Raw genomic sequence first — 20,873 nt, forward strand, 5'->3', positions numbered from 1 at the left:
GGGGGGGGGGGGGGGGGGGATGTCACAAACATATGAACAAACCAGTAGGAAGAGTTGAAATTTAGAAAATGTATAATTTTAAAATCAATCAAACAGTGCAATTTGGCTAGAAAAAGTAATTATTGCAGTAATAACTTTTTGAATAGGCTGACCTCTTTTTTGGGGGGAGTGGGGAATGCATTTCTACTCAGAATACCAATTAAGACAGAGGATAACAAAACCTGCAGCTAAAATACACCAGAATTTTAAATAATAGTTGTGAACCATTAACATCCACCAGTCAGATAACCAGACTGTTTATATTGCACTTCTCAAACAGACAAATGTTGCAAGTGTGTTTTACATAAGTGAAAAACAAACTAGAATTGATTAAATACAGATAAGTTAAAAAAAAACACACAAAAAAACTGTAGAGTGAAGACGAAAAGAATCAGTGAAAAATGTAAACATTTTATAAATAAACTTAAGTAACGAATAACAGAAAATGTGATCCAAACTAAATTACTAAGAAAGGCACACAATTAATGATGTATTGCACAAATATATTTGACACATCGCCAGTATTTTAAGAACGTTTTCACCAATAAGAAAAACGGAAGTAGACAGGTGAGTTGTTAATTAGATTATCACCGTCTAAACTTTTTTTTTTTTCGGTAAACACTAAAAGAGCAGGAAGTTAAATTACTTTAAATTAAAACAACTTACTTGAAGCGTCGGGTGTTCCAGGGTCTCCATGTGACTTTCCGGAGGGTTTTCAGCTTTAGCTTTGGGGCTATTGTTGACGACCATTACATCACTTCATAAAAACACTGAAGAACCCTCTTTTTCTTGGAGAAATACCCCACTTGCGACCGAGACGAACGCAAACGCGCATGCCTAACACGTGCGTGCTGAGCAGGGGAGAGGAGCTGCTTGTTGCTCAGCTCTCAGCGCCAATCTTCAAGTTGGACTCGGCAGGATTAGAGGAGGAGCCACTCGGATTCCGATGCCGGTGATGATGTGACTCCTTGTTTTATTTTAGCCTTCAGCATCACAGAGCCTCCTGAGCAGCGCTCTCCTTCCCACACGGGCTGAGAGAGAGCGCTGCTGTCGCCGCTCCATGCGCCCTGTCCTCCGCCGCCCAACACCCACCCTCCTCACACTGTCATGGGATGAACTTAAACCATAGAGTCTCTCCAAAAGAGGCAAGTTTAACATTAATTCTTCAGATTATAAAGAGCCGCGTCAAGGAGTGGACACGTTTACATGGAACAAAAATGCTTAATTGTTTTCGCGTGAGTGTATTTCGCCGAAAGCAATAGTATTATTTTTTTATCACAATATGTCCTCAAGCTTCAACGTATTTTGAGATTGTGTGGCAGTCAGACCAACACAAAGTAGTGCATAAATGTGGAAGTGAAGGTAAAATACTTTGGGGTTCCATTTGTGTCAAAAATAACTAATGTCGTAGGGCCCTCTTCCACTGAAACTGCACAAGCCCTTTGCACTTGTGCTTTCGGATGAAGACGTTTTTTCCCATACTGTATGACGGTGGTTTCAAATTGCAGTCCTCCAAGTCTAGAGACCTGTAACTTTTAGACGTGTTCATTGTCCTTTACATTTGAATAAAAATAGTAAAACAGCCTCACTAGGCCTTGAGCGTGCAAGGACTGAGGCAAATGATACAAGTTTTACGTGTGTGGGGTCGGTTGGACCCCATTAATAAACACAAGAGCTAGCATGTAGTCGAGTTCCACTGAACGCTGCTAATGAGCTGCAAAGCTCCAGGTGTGCTAAAGGTTGTCCCTTGAGGACAGGAGTTTGAGACCAATGTTTTATCCTCCTGACTACCAGTAGTTCATTTTTGTCCTCTGTAGAGGACATTTCTAAACTTGAATATAACCCACCCCCTGCATTCTACTGAATTAATTCCTTTTGGTATCTGGAGAGGACATTTAGGGCTTTTCAATGATACCACATGTGAAGGGGTGGGACTTTTGTACGTACCTTTTTCTAATTCATAAAAATGACGTTCATCAGTAATAACACATTGGAAGAGACAAAATAAGTACATAAAACCTTTTATTACCTTACAAAGACTGTGGGATTTAAAAAAAATGGTGATTGGACAATATTTTTTTTTCCTGGTAGTCAGGACAAACTCAGCTAGTATCTGTGTCTTTGAAAGAGTCTTTGAGCATAATTTTTTTTAGCTTACTTATTCTCAATTAGTCTTTGATCTGGACAGGGTCCAACCAGTTAAGAAAAAATAAAACTGTTATCAGTATTATAATGTCCACCCACTAAGCAACCTATTACTCAAGTCAAAAACATTCTTTTTTCAGATCACAGTGTGACGGATATGACAATTTTATTAATCTAAATGACTTAAATTTTTTTCAAACATTTACATGTACAATACACCACAACATAGATCTATATCATATAAAACAGTCACACTATAGAAAATACAGAGAGGCTGAACTTTATGTCTTTGTTCAATGTGAGATCTATTCTTTACTCTATTTTTCTATAAACCAAAGATTATACAGTTTAGCTGGGGGTTTTTTTTATCATACTTGAATGCAAAACTAAATAAATGTCAGTCATAGACAACTGATTTTCTCATCCAAAATCCATGTAAATATATATATGTATTTTCTGACAAGTTTAACATGTTGTAAATGATTTAAAACAAAATTTCTTGTTGAGTTAAATGTATAATTTATTTTTCTTATGCTATATCAAAGAAATCTGGAGCAGCTCTGTGAAGATCGGCTGAGCTGCTGCATTCTCTTTACTGTTCATCATCGCCCTCTGGTGGCTCTCGGTGCATTTGCATTATATTGCTACTAAATGCACAGAATATCTCAGGTTGGTTTCCTTGTTGCAGTTGCTGTGACTCAGCCTGTGATAATAGCAGGATAGGATAGCATATGTATCTATCTATTTGTCTATCTGGAAAACCATTAACATGCCAAATGATACTCCTGCACAGACATTTTCCTGAGGTTACAGATGACGCATCACACGCTGTTTTGTTTTCAACTTGTGACTTTCACACTCGTAAAAAGGTTAAACAAGCAATTCTTTGACAAAGTCCTGGAAAAAAATCCGTTGTACACAAGTGTCGCAGACAGTGTGAAATAATTTTTGCTGCTGAAAGTTATGGATTGGTCCTGTGTGGTTTTGTCTGAAAGAAAAAAATCCAAAGGATTATGGTCACTGATGTGGTTTAAATAATAATAAAAAAAAAGCAAAAATCTTTTTATGTTTCCTGCCTTGACTCTCTGCTCTCTCTTGTTTGTGTGCTCTCGTGCCCTTGCAGCTGAACTCTTCCGTCAGGGCTCTGCTGAGAAAGCGAGGATAGACGGCGTTGCACAACAACGTGCCCCCAGTTGAAAGCTCTTCCTTCCTCCATGCTGGCATCGGTTGCCTTGAAAAGATGCACACGTGCCAAAAAAATAGTCTTTTTCACTGCTAAAGTGCAGACTTACACACAACGCACATGGTCCGTGCTTTCCTGGAAATGCCAACGGGTGCTGGCATTTTCTAAACCAACATCGGTTTTGCAAGAATAGGAGAAAATGCTGTGGACTTCCTTCTATTGTTTGGACACTGATCGGGAAGCTGCAGTAAACGGCGTCAGCTTTTTCTGACATGATAGGCAAATAATCCCAGAGAGCACCGCCGATGGAACTGATTGTGCAGTTTAACAAAAAAACAAGGTTACAGGGTTAATCACAGACTGATTAAGAAAGAAACAAAACTTTTTTTTGAGCCCACTCACTGTATGTGATTATCACAAATTCAGTTCTGTGGTCAAATTATCTTTCACTTATTTTATTGCAGCTGATCTATTCATCTTGCTGTCCTCTACCTCCTCCTCCCCCTCCTGCAGGCCCACTTTGACAGCTGAAGAGTGTTTTGCACTGTGTGGGTCGGACTCTGTGTTTGTACAGTACCAGGCATTAGTCACCCAGGTTGGTGGATGGAGAAAATGAGTAGCTCAGGTGGGTGGAAATGCCCTCATATTGGATCACACAGAGACCTCGGAAAAACAAAGAACAAAGCGTCGAAGATGAGAGTAACAACTATAACAACAGAGTTTTATAAATAGCTGTAAAAAAAAAAAAAAAGCATTAATGCCTGAATAAAAGGGTCCTTCTTTATTGAAAACTTTAAAGTTTTGCCTGTTGCCAGTAGATTTGTGTAAAAGCATGGCTACTCCGGGTTCCTTTGCATTTTTAAGAAGTATGAAAAATGAAAGCAATAATGGAAACCTAGATTTAGTGTTTTTTAAATTGCTTTATTTGAATAACAGTGACTGGCATTGTCTGTAGTTCAACAACACTAAAAATCAAGGGGTTAAAAAATATAAATCAAACATATAAAACGAGTCTCAAACGTTCACAAAAATCGAGCATATTTTCACAAGCCAGCGCTCTGACTATTACACTGTGATTGAGCAATTTTCTCCAGGAAGTGGTGCTTGTATCTGTGAGTTAATCATTAACTTAGAAGCAAAAAAAAAAAAAAGAAAATATACAGTCGGCATCTGCCGCAATTTAATCTTGCGTGACAGCTGCAATTAAAATTTGAGTTTGTGTTCAAAGAGCGCCAGCAACAAAAGACAAGTCCAGCCCAGAAGCAAACCGAGGTTCTGCAGGAGGAACATGACAAACGGTCTGTTGGTCTTCACTCGATTCATCTCTGGAAGCTAGCGACAGAGGGAAGATAAGAGGTTAAACTTCAAACACCAATCTGTGTGAATAAACAACAATTGGCTGTAATTTTCTTATTGCTGCCTAATCCAATGTTTTCTCTGTACCATCTCAAGAGGAAGTTGCTGTTTAAGGCTATGGTAAACCAAAGTTTACGTTCAGGTTGTGAAACACGGTTTCTATGTTGATAACCCAAAATTGCATTATTAAATGGTAAGGACTAAATAGATTTCTTATAGACACATTAGTGTCTGTAAGACTATAATGTTCATGTAAAAATCACCACCACAACATTGTGGGATATATCCAATAAAACCAAAAAACAGGCAAACACAAAAAACTTTATCAGCATCTACAAGAATGTTTTCTTTGCAGATGTATCTCATTGCACTAGCAAAGCAGGTTTTAGCCTCCTGCAACATCATTATCCATGTATTAGGGATTTTCTTTTTTTTTTTTTACCATCCAGCTAAACATGGAAGTGAAGAATAAGTTTTTGACCTACTATTTGCAAACCTATCAACATTTTAGATAATGTATTTATGCCAATTGTTTTAAATTATATTTGTGTTCTGGTTGAAAGAAAATTAGCAAAGGAAAAAAAAAACATTTAAGGGTTTTGTACACCTCATTACCAGGGGTTATTTATAAAACTGTGTACCGTATGTTAATCCTTTTCTTATCAGAATCCAGCATCAGATTTAGAGCACATGAAAGTGCCTTACCATTTCTGCCAGGGACAAGTAGAGAAATATCCCAGCTGTGACGGAGAAGATCCACTGCTGCACATCTGTGTCTGACGAGACAAAGAGTCCGACATAAAGGCCCATGAAAGCCGTCAGGGCGCTTAGGAAGTTCATCAGCATTGCAGTCTTCACTGAGAGCCCAGAGCTGAGTAGCACCGCAAAGTCCCCTTAAAGTCAGAAAAGTGGCATATTTTGGTCATTCCTGCACATTGTTTTCTGCTCTCTAACCTCAGGGGGACAAACAGAAATGATGACCTCTCACCCATCTCGTGTGGGATCTCGTGGCACAGAATGGCCACAGTGGTTGCCATGCCGGTCTCGGCTGATGAGGAGAAAGCCGCTCCGACAACGAGGCCATCGGCAAAGTTATGAAGACTGTCTCCCACGATTACCATCACAGCCAGCACAGGAACCCCTTGTTCTGGACACACAGAGTGCGTAATTACAGCTGGTCTTCAGACAGCTGCTCTTTTGTACCAAATTACTAATTACACAGCAGGGGACTGTTTGACTCATTCTGATTTAGTTGTTTTACTTACTCTGTCCAGGAGTACTTTCTGTATTTGTACGTTTAGGATAAATCTCTGAGCCCTCTACATCTTCCACTGAACCCTAAAAAAAAATCGGACATTTATTATGAGTTCTGAGGCGATTTGTTTTTAACCTCTCAACATTTGAATTGCTTTCCTTTGGGCCTTCAACTTCTTTGAACCCCTTTTTTTGTGACCTGCTTATAGTTTACTGTCTGGAATGTGGTTATTTGTCTTCAATAAATCACTGAGTTAAATTGGTCACTTCAGGGGTCATGATCTCTGTAAGATTTAAACATCTAGACTAGAAAAACATGGCAATGAATTGGTAGCAAAAGGAGGGTTCAAACTTACAAAGGGAGGAAATGAACCCATATTTTAACATCCTTCACATACTACTTTTTATAATTTTAGTTTCCAACGTGCTTTATACATTGATTTCAAAATATTGAAAACCTGTTACACTTTTGATTGACTCACTCAAGTTTCTATAAATGTTTCCATGTCATGTGGACAGATTAAAATGTGAAATTATGTGAAAATATACAATTCTGTTTACTTAAAACATTATTTTTTTTTTCCACCACTTTAGTCTTGAAGAAGACAGTTATTCTGACCAGAAACACTTACATACATGTTTCCTTCTCAATATGTGTTTTATACCGGACGATCTTCGGTAATGTATATTTGGCAGCAGATTGTAAAACAAAACATACCAAGTCGTTAACATGCTTTTATTGTGACATGTACCTGCAAAATATTTTAATGTACTTATTGATATTACATTTTAGTAGGACTTTGACTATGTTAAATATGTTTTCCAACGCACACTGAGGTCTAAGAAAGAGAAAAAAGAAAAAAAAAAAAAACGTTAGTGTTTCCAAGCATTGATTCCATTGATTATGACTTCGATATAAATTTAGAGTATCGGTTTTCAGAGCATGAAGTACTTTCAAATTAAACAAAGTTCTCTGTTCTTTCATTTGATCCAAGTTTGAGATTCCAAAATCAACCACAATGAATTGAACGTCAAAGATGAACCAAAACATATTTTCTTGAAAAAAAAAAAAAAAAAAAAGGGTATCTGTGCAGTAAACATATAGATTTTTTTCCTGAACATTGATGCTTTGTTTTTGTTTTCATTTGTTTTTTTGGACTTGTGTCTGTCCAAAAATATTTTCAAGTAGGCACTCAAAGGCCTCCTTTCAATTCAATTCAAGCTCTCTGGAAAATGTAATCCTTCATTGTCCAACATCCTACTTGCCGTGTTTCTTTACTCCCTCCCACACTGCTTCACGTCTACAATTACATAACAACAGAGGAGGAAAGATTCAAGGGGAATTTAGTAGAGCAAATATTTATTTTTATTTGAGTTTATTTGTTCTCTGCAACTTTTGTAGTATAATGTTCTGAGCTGCTTTGTCATGTATCCCATCTCTTGTTCTACAAAAACTTAAATAGAAGGGCAGATAACGGGAATGAGGGTGTTCTGCCAGGAGTCCTCAAACTACCCGTCAGTTCATTCGGGGCTGCGATGAGACTCACCAACTGGATGGTGGAAATGGATTTGCTCCTCTGAGACTGACCGTTACAGTTCAGGTCTAGGGGAAGGTCGCTGCAGTGACCCTGCGGACAAAAGAAAATCAGGCGACCATTGTCACTCAACATGCAAAGTCATGACAAAAGTGTTTGTCTTTGCAGGACTCTCACACAGCTTATTTAAAAGAAATCAGTCAGCGTTTTAGTCGCTTTCCTGTGATAATCTGTGGTTGAAGTGTCTTTCTCTGTGTCAGTAAATCTGAAATGTAGGCTCCAGAAAACAAAACTCTTACGTGACCATGAGAAGGGGCTAAAAAGGAAAATATCCTTTCAATGAGAAAAAATCCATAAATCCCAGCAATCAAGCCCAAAATCTTCCACAGATAGTCTTTATCCTCATTGGAGAGCACAGCATCATGACTGTGAGTGCTGTCATGTAGGGCAAGAATCTGCAAAGGACATGAAATATGCACATTTAAAATTTAATTCACAAGTAAGATGTGTTGTGTATTATTAGGGACCCTTTGCACTGGATTTGAACTATCAAATCATCTCCTAGATCTCAACATAACATTTGAACATTGTTGACCTTACTGCATTCAGTACTCAAATTTTGTTTTCCTCTTGTCTTAACAATTTCACCACTATGTTACCATCCTATCTGCAAAATGTCCCACAATCTATAGACTTTGAATTGAAATTTGCATCAAATTAAAAAAACAATCACTTTTTCATTTTTGGTTGTCGGAAGAAGAGAACAAAGGATACACAGATTCATTGGTGCCAAAGTTGGGAAGCTCTCACACTGCTTTGCACATAAAAGAGACGTCTGCAAACTTCATCCACGTTCCGTTGTTGATTTACTGTATGTTTCTGTGTCATGGTGCAGGCACTGTCCAGTGTGAAGGGTCTTGCCATTGCTTCAGGGGTTTCTTACTTGTGGAATAAGGTGCAGGAGAGCATCACCTGAGAGGGTTCCCACTGCCAGGCCCACAAACAGCTGCAGGATGAGCGTGTAGGTCTCCTGACAGGAGTTGAAGAATAGCAGACAGATCCCAAACATGGATCCCACTGTGATGATCAGGACGGCAGCTGTGCTGTAGCCGTACTCTGCAGGAAGGAGGAAACTCTGTCTAGATTAAAGGTATAACATATTAAAAACACATTACAGAATTAAACAGTTTGAAAGAGGAAAAATATTTTGCCTACATTGGAGAAACAGCTTACACCGAGTTTTCACTCAGCAACACCTGGTAACATTAGTGTGGTGTATTGACTGACTGGAAGAGGAATCAGATTTTCAGTATTGAAACAGCCTGGTCAGAATTGATCGAGCTAATGATTCCAATCGCCTGAAATTAGAAATGTGTGCTATTTTGCCAAACATATTAAAGGTATTACCAACTATACTGGAAGTAGAATAAATCAAACTGATATTTTTTAAAAGGAGAAGCATGCTACACTGTTGAATCTTCAGATTCATTATTGTGAAGTTTTATTAGTTTTCTTTAAACAACCTTACAACTTAAAATCGGTCATTTGAAAGGATTGTGATGTTACGAAATGAAGCATTATAGGACTGGCTTACTCTCAATAGCAGTAGGTACCGACCCTCTTGAATTTTGCTGTAGTGACCCACAGGCGTTGCCTAGCAACTGGTGAACGATGGCAGGACAAATTTGCTGGAATTGCTCTTTGGAAATGGATAAATGAGGGTCAAGAGCAAAAATATCCACCAGCTGGTTGGCTGAGAAACACACCTAGTTGGGTGAAAAAAAAAAAGAGCAAAAACAACAAGTTGATTAAAGAATTTGAAATCAGTTTTAAAGCGATACTGCCCTATGATATTAAACCTCACCTGTGTCCAATCTCCACCAGTGTTGTGGCTAAAGTTTTGTGGCAAATGCGAACTTTGTTTGATGCCCCTCTTCTTCTGTTTGTAAGAGTGCATTGGTTTTCTATCACCTAACCGATGAAGCAGCTCTTCCAGGTCTAGGTAGAGATATGGTCAGAATGCAGCATTGGTTCAAACTTATTACATGTCGCCAAAGATTTGTGAATAAGAAGATAAGGTGGGAGAAATTTGTCTTGAAAGAGGGGACAGGAATGGGCAAAACAATTACGAATAAATGCATTAAACTGAAGCGATCAAATCTGGATCAACACCAAGCAATAGTGAAATAAAAATGTGCCACCATCAGTGAGGATTTGGCGCAGAAGAAAATATCCATTTCAATGGGAATTGCAGAAGGTAAAGAGAAGAAAGGTCAAAACTGTACATAATTCTTTTTTCTAAATATAATAGTGAACAAAAGCCTTTGAAACGCATATGTTCTATGAGCCATATAACAAGTGAATTAATACAATCATTAAAATTGAAGCTATGACTACTTTGCACTGAAACGGTGCACTTTCTTTTAACCAAAAGCATTAGGTAAAAACTTATGACATGATGGTGTTTATGGTGTTTTCTTTCACTTACCTGCGATCTTTAGGTTATTAGAGCAATTTAGCGACTGAAATATGGAATCTATGAAGAAGTCGGGGGATGGGAGGCTCCTCGGTGCAAAGCAGTGTCCCTGCAGGATGTTGCTGATTATAGCTGCTGCTACTTTGGGAACGTCTGCCACTCTTGCACCAGGATTTCCATCTACGTCCACCTCTTCAAGAAGATGAGCTGAATGAATGCACTGAAATCAAATATAAATTATTTACATAGACATTTGCACCCATTCTGATAACATACATCTGTTTAAAAAAAAAAAAAAAAAACGCCAAAAAAACAAGTTCCCCTACTTGGAAACCACGCATGTCCTTGTTGGAGGGATTGTAGTGCTGGTTGATGAGCAGCAGAATGCTCTCTGTCTCGCTGTGTGACAGGAACTGATGGTTTTCATTTGGATTCAGGCTGGTGAAATGCAGCAGGTAGAACTGCAAGTTCACAGATGAGGAGGGAAGGGCTGGTGGAGGGCCGGTGTTTGAAACACACAGATCCTTCAAGTTAATTATGTAGTACAGCAGGACAGTTGAGATCTTGTGGTAATCTTCCTCTGTCAGTTCAGTCCTGTCATCGTCCAGCACTGAGAGGGCCACGTTTGGTGTCAGGCACTGCAAGGAGAAATACAAAGAAAGATGTAAACCATCAGGCCAGGAAGTTTTTGTCTTTAGTTTCTGATCTAAAGAGTTAGCCTGATAAGTGTTAGGACACTGCAACTTTTGAAGAAAATGCAAAAAGCCCAGTTTGACGCACCAACAATGTCTAAATATTTGCAAAGTAGGTAAAACTCTGCTGTTAGTCCAAATCTGCAGAGGAATTTGCTTTATTGAATTCTAAATCTTACTTTCAAGGCACAAAAGGGACATAATCCTATTGACAGCCCAACTGGCCAAACATGCACCGCTTCTAAATCCATTTTATTAGGTCAAACCGAGCAACGTTAAAGCCACTCAGCATGAAAGGCCCAGAGAGGTCAAGAGCTCAAGCCTCTGCACTTGCATTCCCAGCCATTAACTAAAATAAAACAAACATAAACCAAGAGTGAAGACTTAAGTATTTAAAATTCAGCATAAGTCAAACTAGTGAAAGGCTTTGATAAACTGACAATCTATATGTTTTTTTGGTTTCATTGCAACGTGAAATTGGTGACAAATCTTTGAGTTAAGGTAGTCTGGAGCACCATCATAGGCCTAAGCAAGCTAATGAGAGTTTCTGTGCTTCATTAGAAACCCTCACTGTTGAATACTAAAACAATCAGCGATTATAAGATCCCTGTTTGGCAGAAAAAATAGAATGAGGGCAGGATTTATTGTGAATTAGCAAAAAGCCCAAAGCATCATGCAGAGGGAGGGGTTTTGAAGGACTACATGTGCCTGCAGAGCTGACTGGTTGTGATGAAGCCAAATTATTTGCAAGCATTTGTTTAGGAGAAAAGTCGCAAACTGTCATTTGATAAGGCAAATGAGACTTGGCAACAGTTCTAAGAGTCACATTAGGTGAGTCTGATAAATGCATTCATAAATCTTTCAAAACTCCATTAAATGGTGGATTTGTTAAGGTATATATATTTTTTTATTGTGAGTCCAAAAATAAATGAAAAACTGATCATTTCTGTTACTGTTCATATGTCTTGGTTTACTTAATCAAATTACAAGTGCTGGATCATAGGGGTTTACAAGTTGAGTGTAAACTTGTAAACCCCTAACAAAAGACTTCCAGAAAAATGTTCCCAACAGAAAATGTCCCAAACCCCTGAATTCGATCAATTAGAATGGCCTAAACAAAGTCCAGACCGAAGTCCATTTTGTGAGGCTGATATAGAGGAAATATAATTTTTATCTGCAAAGCGTTGTACTTTTCCTGGAATATGAAATGAATACAGCACAGTCTGCACTGTACGGTCAAGTGATTATCAAATATCGACAGAATCATAAAAAGAATAAGGCTGGCCTTACTTTCTCACACATGTCCTGTGTGAAGCCTGTCCTCTCAGCACAGTGCACATCCTGGAGCAATTTAGTGATCAGTAGACCAGTCCTGTTCTTCTGGAGTGTAGGTTTCTCATCACTCCCCAAAGGTAGACCCAAAGTCCTAAGAGTCTCCGGCAGATAGTGCCAGTCCCGTGCTTTACCTCCTGTGACTCTCCCCAGCTCACAAAGATGCAGCAGGAGCACCAGACATGGAGCCGAGCTCCAAAAGCGCATGTTCCCAACAGCGTAGACAGCCTTCCTCAAGCCCCGAGGACAGGGAATAGGTCCAACCAAGACAGTGATGGATAAGAAACACAGACAAGAAAATCAAGAGAAGAAAAAGTCAAGTTGAGCAGATGGAAAACGAGATCTCAGCGGGCACCCTTGAGTCGAACCAATCCTTACAGTGCTACGTAGTTAGTTAGTGAAAGCCTGGGCCTCTCAGCCCCAAACAAAAGGATTAGCGCAAGCAAGTGAAAGAGCACAGGGCACATAGAAGGGGGAAAGAACGGGCTGCTTTGCTGTCGAGAAACTAATTAGTGTTTGGAGACAAATGAGGACAGAAGGAACAAATAGCTACACAACAAATACACGACACAAAACTGCTCTATTGAAGTGATGTGCAGCCTTTGGGATGGGTTGATTCCTTACGATGTACTTTAAATCTCGTCCTTTTTTCACTGTGCTTCATACTGGCAACAGGTAAATACATTTTGTGGATCTAATTTGTCTCTTCCACTTTGGGAGCAGGCTTGAGTGAGCATTTCTTACTTTTTCATGATCTCTGACTCATCAAAGATAAAAAAAAAATAAAATACAAAGCAAGATACAGCAGGCTTTCTATGATCCTCCCACGTGGGAAACCCTGCAGGTCGAATCAGCACAGCAGCAAGAAGATTACTTTTTTTTTTTTTTTCTAAAAAGTGATCCTGAAAAACAACACTGACACCTGGCACATCAGACTACCAGAGTGCTCTGCTCTTCACAGCTGCTGCATCCAGCTTTGTTTATCTCCGACAACAGATTGTCTTTGTTGGACCAGCAGAAGGTTTATTTTGGGAGATTTTTTTTTGAGTGTCAGTGTAGCTGGTAGAGCTGTCTTGGAAGAAAAAGAGTTTGACTCAGTCCCTGAAGATTAGCTGTGAGAGCTTTAAAGGGGTCACAGCTTCATTTGCAACATTCAGACTAGTAGTGGGTGTGAGATTATGGTAGTTGTGAGTGAATTACTAACGCTACAGTTTATAGCCTGGCTCAGATCTGCACTGATGTTTAAAGAAGATCTGATTTTAGTTGTGTAAAGTTCAACACTGTTACAGATTATACTTTCCCTCACTTGAAACTCCTGGAAAAGCCTATTAAAACACCACCATTTACCTTTTTCTTTGTAAAATTTATCAGTATTCAGCAACAACCACTTAAACAACCACTTAAATAGATTATTCTTGTAAGGGATAAAGCAATTGTTTCATATTATGTTATTTTTCAGTGCGTTGTTGTATTCAAAGTAAATTACCAGCAACAGTAGTGTCAGTAAACTACTGCAAACTGGTAAAAGTTGTAATCTACCACCATGTTAAGAATGGGAAGGAAACAATAACGGTACAATTAAGCTCTTTCAAATAGTATTTTACAAACCTGAAGCAGATTTTACTGCTCCCGTTTTGAATTATGTCTTCATTTCCCACTTTTAGGAACCTTTGAAAGCAAAAAAGGACTATCAATCTCTTTCCTCCCTTTTCACCTTATTTGGTATTTCATCTTCTACTCTCTCTAATCTTTGATAAAAAGATTAACATCCTTTGTGCATTTGGAAACCAAGCTCTGAGAATGTTATTCAACTCTACATTGCTTCTATTAGGGTTCTGTAGAAAAAAAAGTAAAAAAAAAAAGTCACTTTAATCATATTTTTTATTTATTCAGTGTCTATTTACAATAGTGTAAGGAGTACAGAATGGTCTGTAGCAAATATTGACAAGCATCACATCTGAGGAGAGTCTGTTGATCTCGAAAGGCAGATATTCTTTTCATGATTTTGAACATGTAAATATTCACAACTACACTAATATGTCACCAATTTCTGTACATATTAAACTGATGGCTATACTATGTAGCCAAAATTATTAGTATATTTGCCTTCATACATGCATGAATTTACCTGCAATAATTTTATTTATTTATTTTATTTTTACTTATTATGATCTTAACAATTTCAATCTTTATGACTCTCCAAAAGGGGTTAATCATTTGTATACTTTAATTTTGGGCCATTCCTTTAAAAGTACATTTGGGAGCTGGTGCTGGACAGGAAGGCCCGGCTCACAGTCTCCGCTCTAAATCATCACAAAGATGTCCTGTCAAGTTGAGGTCAGGACTCTGTGGAGGGAAATAAAGTTATTTCACACAAAGCTCATTCATTCATGGCTTTCTGGCCCTTGCTTTGTGCACTGGTGTGAAGTCATGTTGTGATAGGAAGGGGTCAATCCCAAACTTAGCTGCCCGCTTTTCCCTGCTGCATGTAACACTTTGGATTGCACTTGGTGATGCAAAGCTTAGATACACTTTCTTGGCAATGGAAACTCATTCACTGAGGTAATCGGAAGGACACAGGAAGTTCGGAGGTCAAGTACATATCTACTTATTATGGCATGACCAGTGTTTGCAGAGGCAGTCTGTATGGCTACAGTAGGTGCTCTGGTTTTACACACTACTGGCCAAACTATACTTTTTGGAGGGGTAATTCCATACTTTTTGCAATATAGTGTTTGTATATATACATATATGAACATAAACTCAATGGAGTTTGGTTTCTACCATCATGACCTTTCAATTAGTTTAATCAAAGTCGTTCAGCCAGTTTCCTCATAAACTGAAGGTAATAAAGATAATTTAGAATCGTCTGTTATTGTGCTAATTATTACTGGTGTCTCCTCATGCTTGTTCGTTCTGCTCTATGTTCACCACCAGGCCCTTAGTGTCCACAGGCACTCGATTTGGATTGTTGAAGTACAGCTTGTTGTCAAAGGTGCACTCGGCCAGGGTCGCCATGGGTAACCGTATCCGTTTGCGAAACAGGAGGAAGGCAGCGAGTCCGACTATGGCTATGACAATCAGCACAATAGCCACTGTGATGCCGGCAGAGCCGTGTAATGATGCTTCTTTAACAGTTTGAACTGCCAAAGAAACAGAACCATAAATTAGACACAATGATCTACAATTCATCTTAATTATGCTATGGAATAAATTGCTTCATTTACTTACCTACGAACTGAGGCTTTGATGTAGGTGGGATGACTGTAGAAATATAGCAAGACCTCAGTGTAAGTGCCCAATATAGATATAAATAACATAGCAGCAGGTTAAACTCACCTTTAGGCCTTTTACAGATGTAAGACCTGTATCTGCTACAGCTGTTTGTGCTCCACTTGCCGCTGTCAGAATGGATGTTCACACACGAGTCAGACTTTGGCATTCCTATTATCCAGTTGGTATAGTCTACAACGCTGTTATCGATCCACATCCACTCATCTGAAGCAGAGAAACAATAATCAGACAAACTAATCTACATGACCAGGAGACAGTGAACTGCAACCTCCGCAATGAGTTTTTAATAGTGTGCATGCTTAAACCAAATCTATACGTGGTCTTTCCTCAAGAAAAGAGACTATTCATGTTTTTTAACATGGAACCTTCATGGTTTGTTTTTTTTTAAGCACAAAATACAATTTTTTAAGTCAACAAAGTCTGAAATTAGCCCTATCATGCTCACCATCATGGGACTTGTAGAGACCAATCCAGAAACTTTTGGTTTCATCTTGCAGGCTTTCAATATTCTTCTGTATGAATTTTGCCTCTACAGGGTCCTGGATGCTCACCAGCGAAGCACCTAAGAAAAACCAAACACGTGTTGCTGGAATTCATCCGTTGGGATAAGGGAAGTATGTGCAAAGTTTTCACAACTTACCTAGTTTCATACATTCAACTGAGGCATGAGCCCAGTTGTCGACCACAGAGCCCACAAAATAATAGCAGTGACCCCTAAAAGGCATCCAGGATCTGTCCTTCTTTGGCTCTGGACAGTTGCCAGGAAGCTGTGGTGGTTCAGTCGGCGCTAAGTCTGAAAAAGAGGTAAGATCTGTTATTCTATAGTTTAGGCAGTGGGCAGCTGTAAAGGTAACTAAGAGATTAGCTTACCCTGTGACCTTTTGCAGATTGAATAATAAGTGCTTGAGCATTCCGCTGTCTTCCATGTGTGATCAACATCTATATACACACAGCCATAGTTTTTTGGCTCATTCTTGCCCCATTTGGTGTAAGAGAGAAGCCAGTTATCGACCCACTTAAAGCGACCTCCGGTCTGGAAAGAAAATAATTGACAATTAGCACAGAACTAGAAAGGTTTTACGTTTAAAATACAATTCTGGTGGAAATGTTTAAAAGCAGGCTTTACCACGTTGTTGTTGAGGCCGATCCACACTGGCTCTTTGAGTGTGGAAATCTGCAAGGTAACAAAAGCCTGGATCATGGGGTTCAGGATGCTGGCCAGCTCTGAATCGTCTGCCTGGCATTGTCTCCGAGCCTCATCCCATCTCATCTTCTGGGCCACCACTTTGTAGGAGTCATTGCCAATCTTGTAAAAGGACTTTGGTGAAACAGTGGTGGCTGGCACCGCAATCTGGGAATCTGCACAAACAAGACATGTGAGTCAGTTGTCGACAGGTTTATTCTAGAAGTCCTGGCAATTGCATCTTTCTTTAACGTGTTTTAAAAAACACTTCTGTCTCCACACAAAATGAAAGGCCATAATGAACTGCCTCTGGCAGTCAAGGACTTCAAGCAGTACTACTGCTGAAGAAATCACCCATTGCTGAAGTTGTACAACTTCCAGTTTGTGAAATTGGGGTAAAGTAAACCAATGAGATTTAAATGTGTTTTTTTTTTTGTTTTGTTTTGTGGTTTTACCTTGGAGGCCTGTCTTTTCCTCACTTTGTGTTTAATAACAACAGAGGTTGAATTAAACCTTATTTGTTCTCTAGGTTTTATTGTAGGAATTTACACAAAGATGGCTTGTGTGAACAGGCTCATAAGAGTTTCATTTTTTTGTGAGAACTTAGAAAGTGAAAAATTATTCAAATGTAATGGTTTTTTTAATGCTATGTAATCTGGTTGAATTGGACATCAGATTGCATATGCTACATCTGTACAGAGCAGCCATAGTTTCATATGTCATTAAAATGCAAAGAATATTAGCAACAGTATGACTGGGACATAATTCTATTCTATTTTATTTTTACTCATTTTATTTTTATTTCTCTGCCCACACGTTACTCACCAACATTCTTTTTACAGACAAAGCCGCGTTTTTCACTACAGTCTTCCACTTTCCACTGTCCTTTTATTTTGAGGATGCTGCCAACCATGATCACACAGTCAAACACCTCAGGAAGAAGACAGAAAAGTTAAACGAGTTGCCTTTTTCTTTTCAAAATTTACAAAACCTGGTTGATTTATTAAATCCGACAAATGAATAGTTCTGGCCATAATATAAAGAACAAAGCATAAGACACAATCTGTATACGTAATGTAGCATTGATATTCATATCCCTATCGTATCTAGTATTTATTTTGCAAAGCGGGAGTGAAAATTGAGGACTTGTTCAATCAGATTAAGATCATTTTGGGCCAGTTTGTGAAAATACTCTAGTAAGAAAGTCTGAATTTTAAGTATTTCCACATAAACAAACAAAACTATGATGAAGAAAATCTATGGTAGCCTCAAAGAGCAGACAAATATTATGACAGACAGCAATGAAAAAAGAAAACGTTTACTAAATTACAAAAAAAAACTATTATGAAAGAACAAAATGTAAAGTAAATATAACTGCAAGTGAACTAAAGGCTGGCACTTTCAATGAAGTTGTAAAAACCTCATCCAGAAAGAAGCGTCCATCGGGTGTTGATATGGGGTGTCCTTTGGCCCAGTTGGTGAATGAAATGGCTTTGCCATCTGTCCACACAAAATGCATTTCCCAATTGATGTCGTTCATGCCTAGCCACAGATCTTCCTTTTGGCTCAGCATTTGTGTTGTTAGGAATGCTGAAAAGGAAAAGACAGGGTAACACTTTATTTGAAGGGGGGTGAATAAGACTGACATGACACTGTCATAAACATGACATAACACCTGTCATGAACATCAATAAGCCTTCATGAATATTTATGACTGTTGTCATAAAGCGTCATTCGGTAAATTATGACACTTTTAATACAAAGTTGACATTATTCAAAATGTCTTTGTTATGACAACTTAACATTAACCAAGAAATCATTACTGATTAAACTTTACCTTTAATAACATAAAGTTACCTCATTTTTAAAGTGCAATCAGTAATACTTTTATAAAAAATTTACATCAGTAATGATTTCTTGGTTAATGTCAAGTTGTCATAACAAAGACATTTTGAATAATGTCAACTTTGTATTAAAAGTATCATAATTTACCGAATGACGCTTTATGACAACAGTCATAAATATATATGAAGGCTTATTCGTGTTCATGACAGGTTTTTATGACAGTGTCATGTCAGTCTTATTCACCCCCCTTCAAATAAAGTGTTACCAAAGACAGAAATTCTCAACTTGCGTGAAATGCATGCGCAAAAACTCAAAAGACTGTTGGTTGAAAATTGCAAAGCTATTTTTGGGGTTCTAAATAAGTCAAATCTGAACTTTAAATTCCAAACATAGACACAAGAGCAGAACTAAAATTGTGCCTAAGCTTTGGACAGCCCTCCGATAAACTTGTACAAGTTAAGATTGATTTGGTTTGTGAATCTTGAGCAAAGCAAATCGAATCCGTCTTTTATGAGTGTTTATTAGACAGTGTGGGTGCTGACCTTGCTCTCTCTCACTGGTGATAGACACAAGATTTCCTCCCTCTTTCTGGCAGTGGGTCCTGGCATCTTTCCAGTTCTTCTTATCCGCAAAGAATTTGTAGCACTGAGTTTACAAGACAAATTTTATTCGTTAGCGTCACTTCCAATATCCTCAGAATTTGTAAACAGAATTTACTGGGAAACTACAGTGAGAAAATATGTGCCAAACATTGTAATAATACCTTTCCTTTAAAGTTAAGCCACTCAGGTGCACATCCCCCTTTAGGAGGGGTAGTTGGTGCCATTGTTGTATTGATAAAACTGCCTCTTCTTTTGCAAATAGAAGGCAGCTCCAGACCACAGTTGATGTCATTCCAATAACCTACACATGCAGAATTTATAAAGCAAAGTGACAACAGTAAATATTCGAAGTTTATCTGAATCAGACTTACCCATGCTTGAGTACATTGTCACGCAATTTTCATCATTATTTGCAAAGTTTGGCTCATTGTTTTCCCATGCAGTGTACGTTACTGGTGTTCCATCTACCCAGCTGAAAACAGTAGATAAAATAGGGAGTTATTGAATTTAAAAAGACTAAACTGAATCTACTGGCAAATTGTGTAGTCAACTCAATTGCCCTAGCTAATTTATTTACCTGAAGGACTGATCCAAGTTCACAATCAAACCAATGTAGTACTGTGCATGGTTTTGTGCTTGAGGGTCCCTTGTTAACTGTGTAAGCATAAACATAAGAGAAACTTTAAATCAAAAACTGTTGTTTATAACTTAAAAAAAAACAAGTATTGTGGTCATTCTGACCTCCCTTATTGAGCAATAAAATGTAACTCTCACATGTTTCCAGAGGAACTTCCTTTCACTTTCGCCTGTTATGACTGCAAGTTCACCAAAGTTCTTTTTACAGTAATCTCTTGCAGCTTCCATCGGTAGTTTGTTTTTGTTTATGTAGTAATGACTGTCATTGTATATGAGCCACCCATCTTCTGTAGTGTTGAATACTGGAAAAAGAACAAAGAGTTTTACGGGTCAATAATATTAGTTAAGATTGCTTCTCATTTTGTTTGACTCACAGTTTTCTTAGTTCACATAAATATGAGTGTTGGCTTATCACAATTTGGTAAGTTATGCTTAGCTCTTTTACTTTCAGCTGAGTTTTTTTTTTTTTTTTTGCTTTTTATTACGATATTAATTTGCTAAAACTGACATGTGAATTTCCAGGTGACTGTTATTCTACCATGTAGGTTTTGACTTGTTCCTTGATTAGTTTTTCTGATGAAAATGGTCATAATGTTGGAACCTACCTTCTACAACAAAGACTGGTTCAGGTTTGGGAGTCACACCTGAAAAGCAATAGAAATAACAACAATTTTGTGACATTTATGGAATTGAAACTCACGCACATTCAAAATGTTGACTCGCTACCACATATTTAACTCCTTGAGTTGTAATTGTGAGTCTAACTTTGATAATCTGAAGGAAAGTCACGTCCAAGACAGAAATATATAATTGTGACAACACAGACAAAAGAAAAGCAAACAAAAAACAAAAAAAAAAAAAAAAAAAAAAAAAAACACAATTTGAGCTCATTATCAGTACTTAGCAATGGTTGGTTTTGTGAAATCTGATTGAGGTGAAGTTGGTAAATTTTCCGGTAAATTTTTGTTAAGAAACTGTTTGCAACAATAAACTTAAAAAATGACTGATTTAAAGCAAAGTGTTTCAAGTACGTTGAAGCGAAAAGCTTTGTTTAGCCTTTGTTTCTCGTTGGGATTACAGTGAGTTTTACCTTTGCGTATCTGGCAGATCCAGTCGTTATAGGAGTCACAGTTCCGATCGTTCCAGTGACGTGAATAGTGAAAGTGAACTTCTGCACAGTGTTCATTGTCATTGTGGTTGTTTGGTTCTCCAAAGCCCCAGTTCTCAAAACTGAACTAGATTACAGTTTTTAGGACAAAAAGAATAATTAGAGTTAAAACGATCAGCCACAACTTTATTAT

General features: G+C 38.1%; 3 protein-coding genes and 1 long non-coding RNA gene across 5 annotated transcripts in view; 1 reads left to right on the forward strand and 3 right to left on the reverse strand.

The window, feature by feature from the left end:
* Positions 1-1,148, reverse strand: part of cacnb2a (calcium channel, voltage-dependent, beta 2a) — a 63,827-nt gene extending 62,679 nt beyond the window's left edge. Inside the window, exon 1 of one of the 2 annotated variants that reach the window (XM_007555652.2) lies at positions 706-1,148. In XM_007555652.2, coding sequence (XP_007555714.1) covers positions 706-789 — 84 coding nt within the window. In that variant the 5' untranslated portion in view covers positions 790-1,148. The remainder of the gene's footprint in view (positions 1-705) is intronic. The other variant, XM_007555655.2, reaches the window with a different exon arrangement.
* A 919-nt stretch (positions 1,149-2,067) lies between these two features.
* LOC103140477 (uncharacterized) lies at positions 2,068-4,518 on the forward strand. Its single transcript, XR_001662582.1, has 2 exons — positions 2,068-2,853; positions 3,308-4,518. It is a non-coding gene; the product is annotated as an uncharacterized LOC103140477 (long non-coding RNA).
* LOC103140479 (zinc transporter ZIP12) lies at positions 4,282-12,436 on the reverse strand. Its single transcript, XM_007555660.2, has 12 exons — positions 11,971-12,436; positions 10,315-10,626; positions 10,001-10,208; positions 9,377-9,510; positions 9,107-9,278; positions 8,456-8,628; positions 7,812-7,967; positions 7,525-7,605; positions 5,989-6,061; positions 5,712-5,870; positions 5,429-5,616; positions 4,282-4,699 (listed from the first exon to the last, which is right to left on the reverse strand). Exons 1-12 carry the CDS (start codon positions 12,217-12,219, stop codon positions 4,571-4,573), a joined length of 2,034 nt encoding a protein of 677 aa, XP_007555722.1. The 5' UTR covers positions 12,220-12,436; the 3' UTR covers positions 4,282-4,570.
* Positions 12,437-13,877: 1,441 nt separating this feature from the next.
* mrc1a (mannose receptor, C type 1a) overlaps positions 13,878-20,873 on the reverse strand; it is a 12,272-nt gene continuing 5,276 nt past the window's right edge. Inside the window, exons 15-30 of the mRNA XM_007555661.2 lie at positions 20,663-20,807; positions 20,178-20,216; positions 19,711-19,874; positions 19,514-19,590; positions 19,308-19,408; positions 19,098-19,237; positions 18,877-18,979; positions 17,910-18,079; positions 17,315-17,420; positions 16,433-16,665; positions 16,177-16,339; positions 15,947-16,099; positions 15,752-15,868; positions 15,352-15,510; positions 15,244-15,276; positions 13,878-15,155 (exon numbers count right to left, since the gene is read on the reverse strand). Coding sequence (XP_007555723.1) covers positions 14,914-15,155; positions 15,244-15,276; positions 15,352-15,510; positions 15,752-15,868; positions 15,947-16,099; positions 16,177-16,339; positions 16,433-16,665; positions 17,315-17,420; positions 17,910-18,079; positions 18,877-18,979; positions 19,098-19,237; positions 19,308-19,408; positions 19,514-19,590; positions 19,711-19,874; positions 20,178-20,216; positions 20,663-20,807 — 2,145 coding nt within the window. The 3' untranslated portion in view covers positions 13,878-14,913. The remainder of the gene's footprint in view (positions 15,156-15,243; positions 15,277-15,351; positions 15,511-15,751; positions 15,869-15,946; positions 16,100-16,176; positions 16,340-16,432; positions 16,666-17,314; positions 17,421-17,909; positions 18,080-18,876; positions 18,980-19,097; positions 19,238-19,307; positions 19,409-19,513; positions 19,591-19,710; positions 19,875-20,177; positions 20,217-20,662; positions 20,808-20,873) is intronic.

Source organism: Poecilia formosa, unplaced genomic scaffold, assembly GCF_000485575.1.
Source record: "Poecilia formosa unplaced genomic scaffold, Poecilia_formosa-5.1.2 Scaffold71, whole genome shotgun sequence".
NCBI classification, from domain to species: Eukaryota; Metazoa; Chordata; class Actinopteri; order Cyprinodontiformes; family Poeciliidae; genus Poecilia; species Poecilia formosa.